The sequence below is a fragment of the Alosa pseudoharengus genome, unplaced genomic scaffold (assembly GCF_046254945.1).
Source record: "Alosa pseudoharengus isolate Yale_2024_CS ecotype anadromous, Long Island Sound unplaced genomic scaffold, YU_APseudo_1.1 YU_APseudo_1.1_scf_24, whole genome shotgun sequence".
In the NCBI taxonomy this organism is placed as follows: domain Eukaryota; kingdom Metazoa; phylum Chordata; class Actinopteri; order Clupeiformes; family Clupeidae; genus Alosa; species Alosa pseudoharengus.
In genome coordinates, this window is record NW_027468689.1 from 5313265 (window position 1) to 5332705 (window position 19441).

Genomic DNA, 19441 nt, shown 5'->3' on the forward strand with positions numbered 1-19441 from the left:
AAGAAAGCAAAGCTTTAATTAGTTTCTGACTATTAGAATGCATGTGTAACTGTGTAGATATTTGAGGTGCTGCTGTAATTTCCAATGTGTCTAGTGGATATTCAGCCACAAATAATTGGGGAGTAACAGGCAAGTTACGCCCGGCGTGCAACTCTAGTGTTCCGTTTGCAGAGCGTACTGTATGCAGCATCAGTTAGCTTCCACTATGATCAATGGAACTGGCTACACCAGTCTTCTAAGAACTATTTTTACGCTACGTGAATGGAAAACGTCAGTGACATTCCTGGGTGTAGCCTGCCTGTAAAGCTGGATGTCTCTCTGGTGCTTTTCAGTTGACTTTTTTTTTCAGAAATCAGAGGGGCACACGACAAGGGTTATATGTTTAAAAAGCCTTTAATCTCACATCATGGTTAGTCAGTTAAAACATGCCTAGTGGATAATGTTATTCTCAGCAGATAGTGCCTTAGTATACACGTCAGTGAGGCCACACAGACTACAACTGATGATGCACAAGGCAACTATTTGAGCAATGTCGTTAGGCAATGTTCCTGAATATTGTTGTGGCACATTCCCATTGATGTTGATCATCATTTTTTGTTCTGTAGAACTTTAATCATCAATTAGACAAATGCTCATGATCATCCAATCAGAAAACAGTGAATGTGAATGTGGTTGCCCAGCAACATTTCTAACAAAGTTGCCCCTTGTATCATCTCCTTACTGGATGACTAACTGAGGCCTAGAGAGAACAGAGATGGGGACAGTGAAAGAGGGAGTGTAGTGAATATAATAAGGTAACTAATGGGCTTGGCAAGGTGAGGACATCAACTGGAAAGATTGGTTTTCTATTGTGGATGGTTAATAAGAGAAGTAAGGAAAGGAGTGGGTGCATGGGCTTTAGTGTGTCATCTTAATAAGCCTTAAGCTGAGCAGAACTTGCACTGGAGAGAAAAGGAGAGGGGGAGATAAAGGAGGTCATGTCCGTCAAGCACCCAGCTACACCATGGCCACAGGGAACGGTTGAGAGAACCGGCTGGAGAGGATGAAAGGAATACTCCGAGTGTGTGATTCCGTGTCTGCTGTAGAGGAGATGTGTGAGAGTGGTTTAATCTTTGAGCTTAGCCTAGTGGTGTTGTGTAATACGTTAAGACGAAGCTCTACGCTGTTTTTTTTCTTCAGGTGAACCGTTTTCATTGGAGGTTCATACCAGAAAAAAAAACTCTTTTTTTAGACGTTTCTATTGAAAAATTGCAACATAATTCAGATATAAAGAAACATGACATATTTTGTGTCCAATTCACGTGTCAGAAGGCACTGTTTCCACTTTATTGAGAACCCGGGACAGTGCGATAGGTGCACCGTATATTCTTGTCCTCTGAGCTTCAGAGCCTTTGATGGACAGGGAGAAAAGGCAAACACAACCCCCCGCCAACATCCTGGAAAATGTGATCTTGTGGATCGGAGCTCTCATGTTTGCGCCGACTCTCCTTGATTCCCCCTTGTGTCCCGACGCCATTGTTAGCCTACACAGTGAAATTAAAGCGAAAAGGAAGATAGGCTATGCGTAATATTGTGCTCAAGCTTCACAGATCTCGTAGAATTGCGTTTAGCTTGGGCTTGTTGTAACAATTGTTATTCATTGTTCACTGCTTCTGAATAGCATTGTCATATTGTATAAGGCGAAGTGTAGCTGAAATACATTTATGTATGTTTCGAAACGCTCCTGTTGTTATTGCAAATTGCAGAATGTTCAGTCATAAGTGCAGTAACGTTGTGTTGAGATTGACCACAATGCGTAAAACGCAGTCTATGATGCAAGCGGCATGAAATGTTGTCTTGTCCCCCTCCGTAAGATGAACTCCGCTCCGTGTTTTCACCCCACCTCATTTCTGCTGTATGGTCGTGTCTCCTCTGTGCGACGAGAGGAACAGTCACGGTAGGGTAGGAGGCTATGGACCCGTGGCTTTTTTTCTCCTCTCGTTGACGGAGCCATTGTTCGGGAAACCGTGAAGCGCAATTCTGGTCGTGTGTCCTTGTATTTGAATCACAATCGGCCATACGGCAATGAAAAGAAAAGTAGTTAATCAGATCTAACGAACAAGCTGCCGACGCGACGGGGATGCATGGGCACAATAGCGGAGAGCAGACGCACACTACAATAATATTTTTCTTACTCGGACAACAGCAGGAGACGTTTTTATTCTAGCCGGGACTTTCTATTTCACCAAACGGATAGAAAGCTCTGTTTCCTCAGGATTCTGGATCCATTTTCACTGGATAGTACCAACTTTTGTGATGGGACTGTGTGTTGTAAACATCGCAAAGATTTTAGTGGCACCAGTAAGTCGAACATAATGAAAATAGATGCTAATGGTTAGGAAAGAAAATGCGCAAAAATAATTTTGCACTCAGCTTATTTGCACATTGTTGATGAGTTTGTAAGTCATTGTCTATTTATATATTTTTGGTGGCGATTTTTTGCTGTCACTTGCTATGCACGTCGTAATTAATTTGCCGTTATCAAACTTAAGGTGATCACATGTCCTTTACAAACCCAGCGCGACTTGTTTATATTAATTTGAACAGCGCTGGATAAGAATGCACCTTTTGGCTGGTAATTATAGTGACAGGATGGAGCGGGGAACGCCACAGAGGAAAACTGTTTACCGGATCTCTCTCACTTTAGTGAAAAAAGAAAGCTTGAATGATGGAACAGGGAATGGGGATGGGGGCACAGCACACCGGCGCCTAGAAAACCCCAAAGTGGGGGCTTACCGGCGCGAGGGCTCCGTGGACGTCCAGAGGAGCTGTTTCCTGGAGGAGCTGAAAGAGGTGGAGGACGAAAACGATGATTTCAGCTCACACGGCCACATGCGCAACTTCAGGACATTCAGCACAGGGCAGTTGGAGATTGGAAGGCTCAAAATATCTCGGAAAGCACAGCACTTGAACCAAGACCGCTCGCTGGAAATAAATGAAAAGGAAACAGGGACTTCAGCTGTGGCAGCAGCAGCAGCAGCAGCAGGCAAACTCAAGCAGGGGTCCTCTGCAGAGGGAGATGTCCACAGCAGAAATGGACAGGGGGGGTATGCAACACAGGAAATGGTGGGAATGGACAGACTTAAGGGAGATTTGCGCACCACCACAGAAACCAGCAAAGTAGATGCAGCCAACGGAGGCACTGTGTCAACCAAGAAACGGGGAAACCTGAAAATGTCTAAGAGCACAGAAGAACAGTACTACATCGCAGCCCACGAGCCTCAGAGAGACGAGGAGCCGAAACCTTCCTCCTCCTCAGGCAGCAAATCCGCAGATGAAGGAGGTAAAGGCAGCGCTAAATCGTCCAAGCACCCTCCACACACCCCTCAGGCCAAACGGCACCCCAGCCTGCTCCGCCGCAGCTTCAGTTTCCGACACTGGACCGGAGGGGAGTTGCTGCGCATCCGCGCGCTGTCCAAAGAAAAGCACCACAGCAGCTCTGGCTGCATCGGCCGCGGAGAGGATGCCAAAACGCCCTCAGCGGTGGTGCTCCAAAATCCAGCCTTTCACGAGGACGGCGGACGTGACTTGGAGTTGGCCGATAAGGACCAAACGTTGGATATGGACGACATCCTCAGAAAGTCGGACCCCGCGGCGGGCCTGAGCCGACGGGAGCGTGCCAAGGGCAAGAACCGCACGCTCGATAACAGTGACCTGCTGCGTCTGTCGGACCGTCCGCTGGGGGAGAAGGAGGGGTTCCTGCGTTCGGCGGGAGGGCACGGGGGCAGCCAGGAGCGCCGTCTCATCCGCTTCTTCAGCGGGATCTTCTCCAAGCGCGACTGCGGACTAGCGGCCACCACCTCCACGCCCGTCAGCAGTCCCAGCAACCGTGGACTCCGCAAGAAGAGGTCCGGCCTAGGATTTTCCCAGTCCAGCAGCGAGAGTGTCAATGGCTCCAAACACGAGGGTAATGGTCATGTCTGTGCTCAGTCATGTGTGTACGCTTGTATGTAGATCCGTCGTAGTGCAGCTGTTTCCGTAGGTGTAGTAACCCCATGATTTGCATTTGCAGTCAGATCCTGTGTGTGTGTGTGTGTGTGTGTGTGTGTGTGTGTGTGTGTGCGCTGTGGCAGGTCTAGTGTGTTATAATGACTTGTGCTTGCGGGCTCCATCTGCTGCGGTGGAGTTGACCCCTGACCCATGTCAAACTGACCACCTCACACACATGGCCCCTCTCATTTAGAGGCAAACACAAAATCACCTTTATTCTTAACTGTGGTAATTGTGTTGACTTAGAGACTTAATGTAACTCACAGGGATTATGTATCAAGGAACAAAGACGAAGCTACCTAAAATTCATTAATTCTTTCTGAACTTTAAAGCCAACTAAACTTTTCATTAGCAAAAAAAAGAAAACTAGGGCAAAGGTTTGCATAATAAATCTTGTGATATTAGTTATTATCTTAAATGCACAGACTTATGTAATGCACAGACTTAACTGTGTCCAAATGCATAGACTTATGAAGCCTAATTAAGTTGACATGTTTCTTACAGTGCTAATTTCCCAGCAGAACAGCACAGGGCTGATGCAGCGCTCACTCGAGCAGGAAGGATTTATCACTGAGCCGCTTGCGTTTACTGTTAACCGCGCTGAGTGTGTGGAGTGTAAATGTTACTCTTCCTCATTAGCAGCTTCCACATTCCGCACATTCCTGAGGCATCCTAGAAGCAGTAAAGACAAGAGGGTGTGAGATTCATGAAAGATCAGCTTGTTAATGTGCTAGCAAGCGACGCATGCATGCTTTCAAGTTTTTTTTAAGTAGTCTCAAATTTTTTATATCTCCCATATCGCTGCATTTCTCAATTGATGTTTTATAGAAACGAGAGAAATGCTTTGCAGAGAGAGAGAGAGAGACGGATCTTATATGCACAGCAAGCTACGCTGAACCCCTTCATTATTCTGGTTAACCATCGCTGTGGTCAGTGAAGTAGCCCCCTAAATTTAGGCACAAGCCGAGTGATGGTTATTGTGCTCCATTTGCATAGTGCAGGCGAACCGGAGAAGGCATCTGAACCGCTACAGTTAAAAATACCAGGAACCAGAATGTGAAATTGCATTTTCCAGTGTGAGGTCAGTAGTCGCTGCTGTGAAACGGTCGAGGCCCAGATGGAGGCTCCGCGGGCGCCCTGAAGGGGACTCGTGAGTTAGCCAGCGCTGGGCTGCCGTCACCGCTAGTGCCGTGTGACCGCTGCCCTCCAACTCGGCGATGTTGACTACTAGCCTTCCACAGGGGTCTTGCGCTGAAAAAGTCCTTCACTTCAGCGTTTCGCCCCTAAAGACGGTGTCAGACATGCGTGTGGACGCACACGGGTGTCTTTCTCAAGTTCACTGGCTGTTTCTCATGGCCTCTCTCTTAAAATAGAATAACAAGTCGCAGTGCTATGCTCTCTAAGCCTTAAAATGCACAGTGACTAATATAATAACTATAATTATTGTCGATTATTTAAAATAGATTGAGACGTTCATGTGGTCTTTCACAGCCATAGTTTAGGACGCGGGTTTTGAAGGCATTTTCGGAGGCGGCGTGAGGTCGAATGTGGCTCTGTAGGTCAGGAAGAGGGAGGTTTCCATGCTGTATCCTCTTCAGTGCATCCCTGTGCTTGGTGTGGTGTGGTGTGGTGTGGTGTGTGTGGTGTGTGTGTGTGGTGTGTGGTGTCGGGGGCACCATAAGCAGCAGTCCATAGATTATTCTAGTGTGTGTGGCGGAGCGTGCAGCCTGAGGGGGTCTCTTGTCATCACACATCATGCCTCTCCTCTCCTCCCCCCCCGAATGTAGCAGGCTAATGGTGTCAGGTAGGCATGGCCCATAGCCCATGTGACCTACATCCACGCTCATGTGGAAGTAACGGCTCAGGCGTGACATTCAGTGTTGGCTTTCCGTCTGTGGAGAAGATGGGCTGGATGCTTTAGCACTGTGAGCGATTTCACGCCAGGGAGTAGGTCTGACTACCACAGAGGGTCTGTTTAGTCTAAGGGGCCAGACCAGATATCAGTACCACCCAAGGTGGCCAAACTTCAATGGTGCGATTTCATTTGTTACACCAAAAGAAGTGAAATAATGTGTGATAACATTTCTAAATGAGTAACTGTTTAATTTTTTAGCAGAAAACCTGTTTTTTTTAAAAGAATGGGGGAATCTTGATGCCACAGAGGGCCTAGTTGAACAGCAGCAATTACTGAGGTACAAGAGACATTATGAAACATAGATAATACATGGCACAGACTAGGGGTGTAACGGTACACAGAAGTCACGGTTCGGTTCATACCTCGGTTCGGACATCACGGTTCGGTACGAGTTCGGTACAGTGGAGGGAAAAGCAAAACAAAAATGCAGAAAGCATTTTTTTTTGTACATGTCTCAGGCTGTACCACCTAGTGTCATACAGTCTCTTCCCTGAGCTATCTGCAACAGCCTGAAGTGTGTAAGATGTAGGCTAAACAGTACAATAAGTACAATAAGTACCCAGACTCCATCTGTAACTTGTAAACAAAATAAGACAATCAGCTCTAAAACTGAAAATAGGCCTACAGCATCTCTTATTTCTGAAAGTGCAAATTACATAGAAAAATTATTTTTAAAAATCCACTTAAGCAAGACCTTCAACATCTGTGTTTAGTTGTATATGGAAGGGTCTACAATTTGCCTCAATATTTTTTTTATTGTGTGTAAAGTAATAATCTAGCCTACTAACTGTGAAAATATCACACTATTTTGCCTTTTTAAAAAAAACGAAATTGCTCCTTTCATTTCATAAACAGACTACAACTAGAAGTCACGTGACTTTGCCCTTTGACGTTAACTCACCGTAGCATGGTTTGTTTATTAGCCTGGTTAGCGTTGTCACTTTATTTTACTGTCTATGCACTTAACACTACCAGAACCTCATGTGAGAAGTTACAAGTTACCCCAACATAAAGGTAATTACCACGCGATTTACATAGCTTTCTGTCATTACGAAATCATTTAATTTAAGCCATAGGTTTTGGCCCTATTTGTATGTGTATCCAAAGGCTGCTGAAGCGCAGGGGAAGTTTTTTCCCCTCGTTTCAGTGATTGGTAGCCTACATCATCTGGGTGATGGCTTCGAATATGTGTAGCATTTTTTCCACTCACATACCCAACAACTGCTGAACAACGCCGACACACAGTTTCATCTTATCCACCACTCTTTCGTCTGTACTAACGTTACTGTAACTGAAGTTCTTAAACGTGCGATCTTAAAGAGACCAGCGGATCCTCTAACTCTTGTGGGTCTAACCTTAGTGCTGCTAATGACTGACGGACTCGACCGACGACCTGACAAAAAAAACATAGGCGCCAATCAGAGCTTCAGGGCTAAGGCGAGGCTACAGATTAGCGTTAGGTGTCGCTAAAGAACTCCCGTAACTCTCGCTACTTAACAGTAATTGCGCATGACATTAATTAATCCACACACGAGTTGTATGTATTTTTATACCGTGTATTCTCCGTGCAAATTCATGCACCGAACCGTGACGCCCGTACCGTTTCGGTTCAATACGAATACATGAACCGTTACACCCCTAGCACAGACACTAGGGGTGTAACGGTACACAGAAGTCACGGTTCGGTTCATACCTCGGTTCGGACATCACGGTTCGGTACGAGTTCGGTACAATGGAGGGAAAAGCAAAACAAAAATGCAGAAAGCATTTTTTTTTTATTGTGCATGTCTCAGGCTGTACCATCTAGTGTCATACAGTCTCTTCCCTGAGCTATCTGCAACAGCCTGAAGTGTGTAAGATGTAGGCTAAACAGTACAATAAGTACCCAGACTCCATCTGTAACTTGTAAACAAAATAAGACAATCAGCTATAAAACTGAAAATAGGCCTACAGTATCTCTTATTTCTGAAAGTGCAAATTACATAGAAAAATGATTTTTAAAAATCCACTTAAGCAAGACCTTCAACATCTGTGTTTAGGTGTAAAAGGGTCTACAATTTGCCTCAATATTTTTCATTGTGTGTAAAGTAATAATCTAGCCTACTAACTGTGAAAATATCACACTATTTTGCCTTTTTTTAAAAAACGAAATTGCTCCTTTCATTTCATAAACAGACTACAACTAGAAGTCACGTGGTGACTTTGCCCTTTGACGTTAACTCACCGTAGCATGGTTTGTTTATTAGCCTGGTTAGCGTTTTCACTTTATTTTACTGTCTATGCACTTAACACTACCAGCTCCTCATGTGTGAAGTTACAAGTTACCCCAACATAAAGGTAATTACCACGCGATTTACATAGCTTTCTGTCATTACGAAATCATTTAATTTAAGCCATAGGTTTTGGCCCTATTTGTATGTGTATCCAAAGGCTGCTGAAGCGCAGGGGAAGTTTTTTTTCCCCTCGTTTCAGTGATTGGTAGCCTACATCATCTGGGTGATGGCTTCGAATATGTGTAGCATTTTATCCACTCACATACCCAACAACTGCTGAACAACGCCGACACACAGTTTCATCTTATCCACCACTCTTTCGCCTGTACTAACGTTACTGTAACTGAAGTTCTCAAACTTGCGATCTTAAAGAGACCAGCGGATCCTCTAACTCTTGTGGGTCTAACCTTAGTGCTGCTAATGACTGACGGACTTGACTGACGACCTACAGATTAGCGTTAGGTGTCGCTAAAGAACTCCCGTAACTCTCGCTACTTAACAGTAATTGCGCATGACATTAATTAATCCGCACACGAGTTTTATGTATTTTTATACCGTGTATTCTCCGTGTAAATTCATGCACCGAACCGTGACGTCCGTACCGTTTCGGTTCAATACGAATACATGAACCGTTACACCCCTAACAGACACATTTTTTTCTTACTGAGGAACATTCTGACCATTGTCACACACTTACAATGTTGAACGAAATAGCCATAGAGGTGAAGTGAGGTAGGACACACATACACACACACACACACACACACACACACACACACACACACACACACACTGAGTGGTGCTGTGTGGAGTCAGTAGTCTGTGTCTTCCTCTCCCTCTCTGATGCTCACCTCACCAATACCTACCTCTGTCACTTTAACCAAAACATTTAGTCTATATGTGCATCCTCCATTTGCAAACCTCCATAGAGTTCCTGTACAGTGCTGACAAGGAAAACACGTTCACTTGTTTGCTCTCTCTCTCCCTCCCTCTCTGTGTGTGTGTGTGTGTGTGTGTGTGTGTGTGTGTGTGTTCAAGTTTGTCTTGTGCAGTAGTAATGAGTCAGCTGTGGCTCTCTCTGTTGTAGCGCCATGGAGTCGTCCATGTAGCTGTGTGAAAATAACGAGGCCTATGGAGCAGGGGAGCGTTGCAGTGGAGCAGGGGAGCGTTGCAGTGGAGCAGGGGAGCAGGGGAGCGTTGCAGTGGAGCAGGGGAGCGTTGCAGTGGAGCAGGGGAGCGTTGCAGTGGAGCAGGGGAGCGTTGCAGTGGAGCAGGGGAGCGTTGCAGTGGAGCAGGGGAGCGTTGCAGTGGAGCAGGGGAGCAGGGGAGCGTTGCAGTGGAGCAGGGGAGCGTTGCAGTGGAGCAGGGGAGCGTTGCAGTGGAGCAGGGGAGCAGGGGAGCGTTGCAGTGGAGCAGGGGAGCGTTGCAGTGGAGCAGGGGAGCGTTGCAGTGGAGCAGGGGAGCGTTGCAGTGGAGCAGGGGAGCGTTGCAGTGGAGCAGGGGAGCGTTGCAGGGGAGCGTTGCTATGGAGCAGGGGAGCGTTGCTGTGGAGCAGGGGAGCGTTGCTATGGAGCAGGGGATCGTTGCTGTGGAGCAGGGGAGCGTTGCAGTGGAGCAGGGGAGCGTTGCAGTGGAGTAGTCAGTGTTGGGCTGCCTCTCTCATTTAAATGCCTGCACTTCCTGCAGACATGCGTTTTAGTAGGTCACCATTATGCTCCGTCTGGCTCCCATCTGACAGCACTGTTTGCCCCAATAAATATTTAATACTTACAGAGAGTGTATACGGTACGCGTATTAGTGAATAAAGTCTGCCATCCAACCCCCCCCCCCCTCTTCTAAGTCATTTTACTACGCTATCAAATTTGCCTCTGTGGAATTCGGAACATCTTTGTGCACTGCTTAGTGTTGCTTTTCTTTTTCTGTCTGTCTGTCTGTCGTCTTCCTTCCCTCCCTCTCTCCTTCCTCCCTCCCTCCCTCCCTCCCTCCCCAGTCATCCTTCCCCTCTGCTCCGTCGGGGTCAGTTGTGTCTGGGGCGGGCGGCGTTGTTGGGCGGCAGCGTCGCGGAAGGGCCGGATGTGCTCGGACTGGATTTTCCACAGCTGGATTTGGCCGGCTCTGCTGTGGTCCGATGACTGACTTAGGCCCCGCAGAGACACACACGCACACACTCTCTCACACACTCACACACTCTCACACACACACACACACACACACACGCACACACACTCTCTCTCTCACACACACACACTCTCACACACACACACACACACACACATGCACACACTCTCTCTCTCACTCACACACACACACACACACACACACACACACACACACACACACACACTCGCGGGCACCACCTGTATAGGCAGCAGCTCACACTGGCAAAATAAACCATATGGCAGAAATAACACACACACACACACACACACACACATACACTTGTGCATATGAAATTGGAATGTGTGCCTCATCCGCAGTGGGGAGCAGGCAGTAGTCTCAGTAGGGTGTGTGTGTGTGCGCAAAGGCGAAGTGGCTTCTAATCTACCGTAATGCTTTTTTCTGTGGCCAACTGCATGTAAACACACCCAAATTCACATAAACAAATACAACCACTCTATGTTATTGAAGTGGTTGTGTTTTGTCATGGTTGCCTTTAATATACACAGTATGTTGAGTATTCATGTTTGTAGGTGTAAATGCACAGCGATGGGTTGGTGGTTTGTGTCCGTGTTGGATGTCTATATTAGGTACTATGGATGGGAACCTGTGTGTGTGTGTGTGTGTGTGTGTGTGTGTGTGTGTGTGTGTGTGTGTTGTAGGCACCAGCTGGAACAGTAACTCATGATCATGACTGACTCACTTCTCCAGAGAACATGCGCGCACAAACACACACACACACATACACACACAGGCACACAGTGGCACCCAAAAGGTTAAAGCTGCGCTTGGCCTAAATCTTCACCTGTTCCCCTCTCCCCCTGTTCCTCCCTTTAGTCCAATGACACCTTAATGGAACGGTGTCCCCCCTGAGTGCAGCGCGAACGTTAATGCCACCCTTCCTGTTTGTTGTGGGACAGGGCTTATCCCGGTCATTTTACTGACTCTGGTCATGAGCAGTGTGAGTGTGTGTGTGTGCCATGAACTGATCTGGTGAGAAGGGGTCCTCGTCCAGCGATCATGTCTGTCTGGGCAGATTGCTGTGCAGGAACGGGTCCCGGTGCCAACTGTGCGTGTGTGTGTGTGTGTGTCCTTACGCTCTGCTGATTAAAATGTTGGTATTAAGGTCAGTGTGTGTGTGTGTGTTACAGTAGATTACGACTAGGCTTGCTCGCGGGGAAGCCAGATGCTAAGCAGTGTGTACGCTACATATTGAGTTTGTGTGTGTGTGTGTGTGTGTGTGTGTGTGTGTGTGTGTGTGGCGTGCTTTGCTTGTGCCTGTGTTCATGTATGCTTGTCAGTTCAGGGATTAGGTTAAAAGAAAATTGTTTCCGAACACATGTATGCATGAGTGTGTGTTGTGAAAAGGCACACCATAATTTGTTCCGAACACATATGTATGCATGAGTGTGTGTTATGGAAAGGCACACCAGAATTTGTTCCAAACACGTGTGTGTGTATGTGGTGAAACGGCACACCAGCTTCCTCACACGTACTTGCATAATGCCTCCCAGTTGAATGTACACAGAGTCCTGCAAACATTCTCTGCAAATATACAATTAACGTCTTGAATTTCCCCTTGGGGATCAATAAAGTATCTATCTATCTAACGTCGTCCCATAACGGAGTCTGCGAGATGGTTTGTTTACACAAGTGTGTTCTTATGTGCTCGTTTCTACATAGAAAACCGGTCCATCAGACGATTCAAGCCAAAACTTCACTTAAACTGTTCTCCAGGTTCTTCTGCTCCTCAAACTGTTACTCTTACAAGACTGATGTTAATCTACAAATAGATTTACTCCCCTGACTTTATTGAACAGTGTGATGTTTCAATCTGTTTTGAGTACCAACATTTTGGCTTTGAATGGCATTCCTGGAGTGCCGTCAAGCCTAAAAGGTTTCATTTCTGCCTGCCATGGTGGGAGCTAAACCACAATTTCAAATTGGCCAGAATTGAAAATCCATTTCTTGAACATTTCTGGCCATGAAAAGTCCTATTTTCTTCAGTGTTTTGACTGGATAAAGACATTTGTCTGTAACTTATAAATAACACATGTGCTATGAGCCATGATGGTTTGATTTTATTGTTTTAAATGAAAATGAAGTTGTTTTTATAGAATTCACCAGCCAGAAATTGAATTACTGGACCTTTGTTTTGTACTGGGTCTTTGTCTTACTCATCAGGCAATTTGCTTGTTCAGTAAAACATTTGTCAAGTAGAAGGTGCGAGTTGGCCGGTCCCAGAATGACTCAGGAGTTAATTTCATTTAGGAGCTGACTTCAGTTCTTCAGTATTTCAGATATACACAGAAGAGGTGTTAAATTCCTTTATATGTGCTATAGGTAGGGGATTATACACAGCGGCCAATCAACAACCAAACCTATGCTATTTATTTACCATCGAAAACAAAAACCACCAACAGAGCCACCCTCCAGCTCGTTTCTCTGGGGTTGGTGGAAGACGGGGGACTGAAGGCAGACTGGCCTTGTTTGTCTGCTTATTCTCAGTCACCAATGTGTGCAGCATCTGTGTGTGGACTTGAGGGTTGTTGATGTGTGTGCAAACATTCTGCAGTCATTAGCATTTCCTTTTGTTCGCTGTGCTAGCATAGCATGGTGCGGTTGAGTATTCCTATCTCATTAGCTCTACTTACTGCTTCAGGACTCACCTAGAATGAACCCACACACACACACACACACACACACACACACACACACACACACACACACACACACACACACACACACACACACACACACACACACACACACACACACACACACACACACACACACTGTAGTCTTCCTCCCTCATGAGAATGGCGATGATGTGAACTTCAGACAAATGCATTCTGGGGTTTCCCGATGAGCTGTACGCACAGAGCCCTAAAATAGCCCACACACACACACACACACACACACACACACACACACAGGTTTATAGTAAGGCAGCTCCGGTTACACTCGCATCTCAGGACTTCTCTCCGTTTTCTTTTTGCTGCCCCCTCTTTTATTTTCTTCTCCTTTTTCAACGTTCATGATCCCTCACTCTTTCTAGACACACACACACACACACACACACACACAAACAGAGAAATGAGGTCTCCACTGTCCTACACACACACACACACACACACACACACACACACACACACACACACACACACACACACACAGAGAAATGAGGTCTCCACTGTCCTACACACACACACACACACACACACACACACACACACACACACACACACACACACACACAGAGAAATGAGGTCTCCACTGTCCTACAAACACACACACACACACACACACACACACACACAGAGAAATGAGGTCTCCACTGTCCTCCACACACACACACACACACACACACACACACACACACACAGAGAAATTAGGTCTCTACTGTCCTTCACACACACACACACACACACACACACACACACACACACAGAAATGAGGTCTCTACTGTCCTCCACACACACACACACACACACACACACACAGAGAGAAATGGGTCTCTACTGTCCTCCACAAACACACACACACACACACACACACACACACACACACACAGAGAAATGAGGTCTCTACTGTCCTCCACACACACACACACACACACACACACACACACACACACACACATAAATGAGGTCTCTACTGTCCTCCACACACACACACAGAGAAATGAGGTCTCTACTGTCCTCCACACACACACACACACACACACACACACACACACACACACACAGAAATGAGGTCTCTACTGTCCTCCACACACACACACACACACACAGAGAGAAATGAGGTCTCTACTGTCCTCCACACACACACACACACACAGAGAAATGAGGTCTCTACTGTCCTCCACACACACATACACACATGGAAATGAGGGTGTACCTGTAGAGTAATGTATTCTTTAGTAGAGCAGGTGTACCTGTAGAGTAATGTACCCCTCCAAGCTTTGCATAACCAGTTCAGGCTGCTCCAAGGGCTATAGGGGGGTTCAGTATCTCACAGATAGATTTGAATAACTACCTGTGGCCACTTGCCGTGATTCCCCTGTTTGCCCTCATTGGCAGAATGCAGTTTTACACTAAAAGATGAATAGCTACAAAACAAGCTAGAGGCCAACTGAATCCCAATGGAACAGTGGCCACCTGGGAAGAAATGTCTTTCGAACAGGAACAAACATCATATTGGAAGTACACGAAAGCTGAAATTTGGAAAATAGGACGCTGATCAACCTTTGCACAATATAGAAAAATACTCTATTCTAGTGATGTGTACACACACACACACACACACACACCATGATATCCAAACCCATCCAACAAAAGTACTTCACAAGTCCAATAAGACATAATGAGGGCAAGGTGACCTTGGACCGGTTTCCCCATGTTTAAGCTTAATGTTCTTGTGGACCGGTTTCCCCATGTTTAAGCTTAATGTTCTTGTGGACCGGTTTCCCCATGTTTAAGCTTAATGTTCTTGTGGACCGGTTTCCCCATGTTTAAGCTTAATGTTCTTGTCATTTGCTCGTCATGAAGGGAACGCCAGCCCTTATCTGGAGTGGTAGAGTAGCGTCACCAGAAACCTCACACACACGCAACATGCAACACGCAAACACAAACGCACACGCACACGCACAGACACCCACACGAAGGGAACTCCAGCCCCACAGTGGTAGAACAGTGATAGAACTCCAACCCCAGAGTGGTAGAACAGTGATAGAACTCCAACCCCAGAGTGGTAGAACAGTGATCGAACTCCAGCCCCAGAGTGGTAGAACAGTGACATTGCCGGGGAATCTTCCGATTCCGATTCCTGAACCTGCTGTTGCAACTCCATATCGCTTTGGATAAAAGCGTCTGCTAAATTAAAATACCAATGACTTTATCTCCATTAGTGTTTCGTGCTGAAGTTAGTGGAGAGGTGAAGTTTGTGCTGAAGTTAGTGGAGAGGTGAAGTTAGTGGAGAGGTGAAGTTAGTGGAGAGGTGAAGTTAGTGGAGAGGTGAGGTTAGTGGAGAGGTGAGGTTAGTGGAGAGGTAAAGTTTGTGCTGAAGTTAGTGGAGAGGTGAAGTTAGTGGAGAGGTGAAGTTAGTGGAGAGGTGAAGTTTGTGGAGAGGTGAAGTTAGTGGAGAGGTGAAGTTAGTGGAGAGGTAAAGTTTGTGCTGAAGTTAGTGGAGAGGTGAAGTTTGTGCTGAAGTTAGTGGAGAGGTGACGTTTGTGGAGAGGTGAGGTTAGTGGAGAGGTGAAGTTTGTGCTGAAGTTAGTGGAGAGGTGAAGTTTGTGCTGAAGTTTGTGGAGAGGTGAAGGTCGTGCTGAGGTTAGTGGAGAGGTGAAGTTTGTGCTGAAGTTAGTGGAGAGGTGACGTTTGTGGAGAGGTGAGGTTAGTGGAGAGGTGAGGTTAGTGGAGAGGTGAGGTTAGTGGAGAGGTGAGGTTAGTGGAGAGGTGAGGTTTGTGCTGAGGTTAGTGGAGAGGTGAAGTTAGTGGAGAGGTGAAGGTCGTGCTGAGGTTAGTGGAGAGGTGAAGGTTGTGCTGAGGTTAGTGGAGAGGTGAAGGTCGTGCTGAGGTTAGTGGAGAGGTGAAGGTCGTGCTGAGGTTAGTGGAGAGAGGTGAAGGTCGTGCTGAGGTTAGTGGAGAGGTGAAGGTCGTGCTGAGGTTAGTGGAGAGGTGAAGGTCGTGCTGAGGTTAGTGGAGAGGTGAAGGTCATGCTGAGGTTAGTGGAGAGGTGAAGGTCGTGCTGAGGTTAGTGGAGAGGTGAAGGTCATGCTGAGGTTAGTGGAGAGGTGAAGGTCGTGCTGAGGTTAGTGGAGAAGGGACTTGTTTTCCCCTCAGTGTTGCCGTCTGTCCGGTTGCTCGTCTCTCCCGGACGTCTGTGTCCGCCCACTCCTGTTCTTTTTATCTGGCCTCTGGGGTGGACAGTGGAAAACTGGGGTACAGAATGGTGACTCTGGCTCTTTGGTACTGTGTGTGTCTGTGGGACTGTGTGAGTGTGTCTTTGGGACTGTTTGAGAGTGTGTGTGTGTGTGTGTGAGTGAGGGTGTGTGTGAGGGTGTGTGTGAGGGTGTGTGTGAGGGTGTGTGTGAGGGTGTGTGTGATTGTGTGTGTGATTTTGTGTGTGTTTGTGTGTGTGTGTGTACTCATTTTGGGGATGTGCTCTTGATAAAAGGGAAGGGGAAGTGGGCCTGGGTGGGTGTTTGGCAGATAGACGCTTCTCGGAGAGAGAAGGGGAAAAAGGGGCCGGATTTCCATTTCCGCACAGCTGTGCGCGACTGCTTTGGACTCCAGACGGGCACAACACAGATGCTGTCCAGCAGAGTTGCTGTGAGCTGCGTGTGGCCGCACACACTTGTGCTGTGAGCTGGTATTTGGACTATACAGGCAGGCTTCTGTATTGTCTACTTCAAAAATCAATAATCTCTAATAATTACCTAGTGAATAAGAATTGCATTAGGTGTGTGTGTGCCTGCATCTACATGTGTACGAGTGTGTGTTTCTCTGTGTCTGTCTGTATCTATGTGTGTGTGTGTGTGTTTGTGTGTGTGTGTGAATGACTAGGTGTCACACAGAGCTGAGTCAGACAGGTGTCTAAAATGAAATGAAGAGGACCGAGAGTCTCCCATCTCGAGCTGTCCATGTCCAGCAGCCATGGTAACCGGTCCGCTGCGTCTGATCTCCTCGCGCACTCCATCTCTGAGTGACATAACGTCTTCACAAGTGTATTCAAGAGCCTCTTAACAGTCCTCCTCTCAGTATGGTCTTCGTCTGTGAAGTGTAGATTTGGCTGTGGGTGAGGACTGGCATAGCACACTGTCACAGAGTGGACTTTATGGACAAATCTGTAGCACACACACTAAGGAGTGGAATGTATGGGCAAATCTGCAGCACATGTAACAGAGGTCGTAATTCGTCCGCTGCATACGGCCCTCGGACCCGCCACCTCAACACTCACCGGCATGGGAGTCCAACGCTCTAACCACTGAGCTAAAAGCCCAGGCTTCCAACTCAGCGGTTAGAAGCGTTCTTAAGGTTAGGGGTGTGAGGATTTACATGCGCAACTAGTATGCTAGCTCAGTTCGCCTCCGTTACACACACACACACACACACACACACACACACACACACACACACACTAAGGAGTGGACTGTATGGGCAAATCCTAAGATTAATGGATTCATGGCTGGTGGAATAAGGGGGAAGCTCTTGCAAGTAGTGTGGAAAGTATTTGCGTGTGTGTGTGTGTGTGTGTGGGCATACACTGACTCTGTTGTGAAGACGTTGTTTTGGAAAAGAAGAAGTGAACATGAATAGCATGGAGTGTTCAGTTGTGTCCTTCCTAATACACACTCTAAGAAACAGCGGTGCTCGGAGCGGTCAGATCCATCAGAATGGACTGCCTGTCTGAGTGCTGTTGAAACTATATACACGCATGTTTCAGAAGTATTTGTAGAGTTACATGAGCTTTAGTTCCTGTCTTATTTTTTACTACTATTTTTTACTCTGTGTGTGTGTGTCTTGCTGTCACTGCCTGGTGGCTCAAGTAGCTGCAGTGACATCACCAGAGCTAGCTAGGGTTTGTCTTTCCTTACACACACACACACACACAGAGTGCTCAAGATCACTGTAAATCCAGACACAATGCAGTGTAACAAAGACCTCTTACACAGCTGATCATGGACGTGGCGTTGCTGCCTGAAGTGGAACTGACCGCTGTTGTGCTCAGTAAACCTGCAGGGACAGTCTGTCCACCCACACGGCCTCAGACGGGGCCAGAGATCACAGCTGGTTGGAGGGGGGGGGGGGGTGGGGTGCAAATCGAGAACATTTTTCAGTTGTTGAATGTGGACATTTTTAACATTTTCAGTTGTCAAATGTGGAAGTCAGGAACATTTCCAGTTGAGGAATGTGGAAGTTAGGAGAATTTGCAGCTGCTGAACACTGTCAGTTAGTAGTGAAGATGATCCAACTTCAGAGGACATTGTTCCCACCTTTGAAGGTTTTAGAATATCTCATTAGCATAGATTTTAAGAAACATATTTAAGTTTCTATAACACACAATGCTCTGGCCATTAAATAGCCTTAGTTGTGGAAATTGTCTTAAATTAAACAAACAAACAAACAAACAGAGGACATTGTTCATTCAGTGCATCATCTACTGTCCCCTGTACAGTGCTTTTCACAAGGAATATTACACTTCTGTCCAGACAGAATCAAAGCTAGATAATGAAAATCACTCTCTAAATCTCTGCAATTTCAATTGATTGTTTTCACGGAGTGGTTTGAAATCTGGAACATTTTCAGTTGTTGAATCTGGAAATAGGGACCTTTTTTTTAGTTGTTGAATCTGGAAATCGGGACCATTTTCAGTTGTTGAATCTGGAAATCGGGACCATTTTCAGTTGTTGAATCTGGAAATCGGGACCTTTTTTTTAGTTGTTGAATGTGGAAATCAGGACCATTTTCAGTTGTTGAATCTGGAAATAGGGACCTTTTTTTTTAGTTGTTGAATGTGGAAATCAGGAACATTTTCAGTTGTTGAATCTGGAAATAGGGACCTTTTTTTTAGTTGTTGAATGTGGAAATCAGGACCATTTTCAGTTGTTGAATCTGGAAATCGGGACCATTTTCAGTTGTTGAATCTGGAAATCGGGACCTTTTTTTTAGTTGTTGAATGTAGAAATCAGGACCATTTTCAGTTGTTGAATCTGGAAATAGGGACCTTTTTTTTAGTTGTTGAATGTGGAAATCAGGACCATTTTCAGTTGTTGAATCTGGAAATCAGGAACATTTTCAGCCGTCAAACTTTGTCAGCAAGTGATGGAGATGATGGAAATGCCGTTGAACTTTGGAGGACGTTATACATTCAGTGCATCATCATCTACAGTGCTTTTTCACAATGAATATTGCACCTCTGTCATTATCTAGCTTTGATTCTGTTTGGACAATCACCCACCCACATTTCAAATGGTTGTTTTCACTGGGGGACGTCCTAGCACACACTCTTACAATTGGTTAGCTTCTGTTCAAACAGAATCAAAGCTGGATAATGACAATCCTAA

General features: G+C 46.2%; 1 protein-coding gene across 2 annotated transcripts in view; it reads left to right on the forward strand.

Annotated features, from left to right (window-relative positions):
* agap1 (ArfGAP with GTPase domain, ankyrin repeat and PH domain 1) overlaps positions 1-19441 on the forward strand; it is a 174238-nt gene that overhangs the window by 27668 nt on the left and 127129 nt on the right. The window contains exon 1 of one of the 2 annotated variants that reach the window (XM_076302926.1): positions 2192-3946. The exons of the other annotated variant lie outside the window; for it this stretch is intronic. Within the exon in view, the coding sequence (XP_076159041.1) occupies positions 2599-3946 (1348 nt within the window). The 5' untranslated portion in view covers positions 2192-2598. Of the gene's footprint in view, positions 1-2191; positions 3947-19441 lie in introns of those variants that run through there. 2 annotated transcript variants of the gene reach the window in all.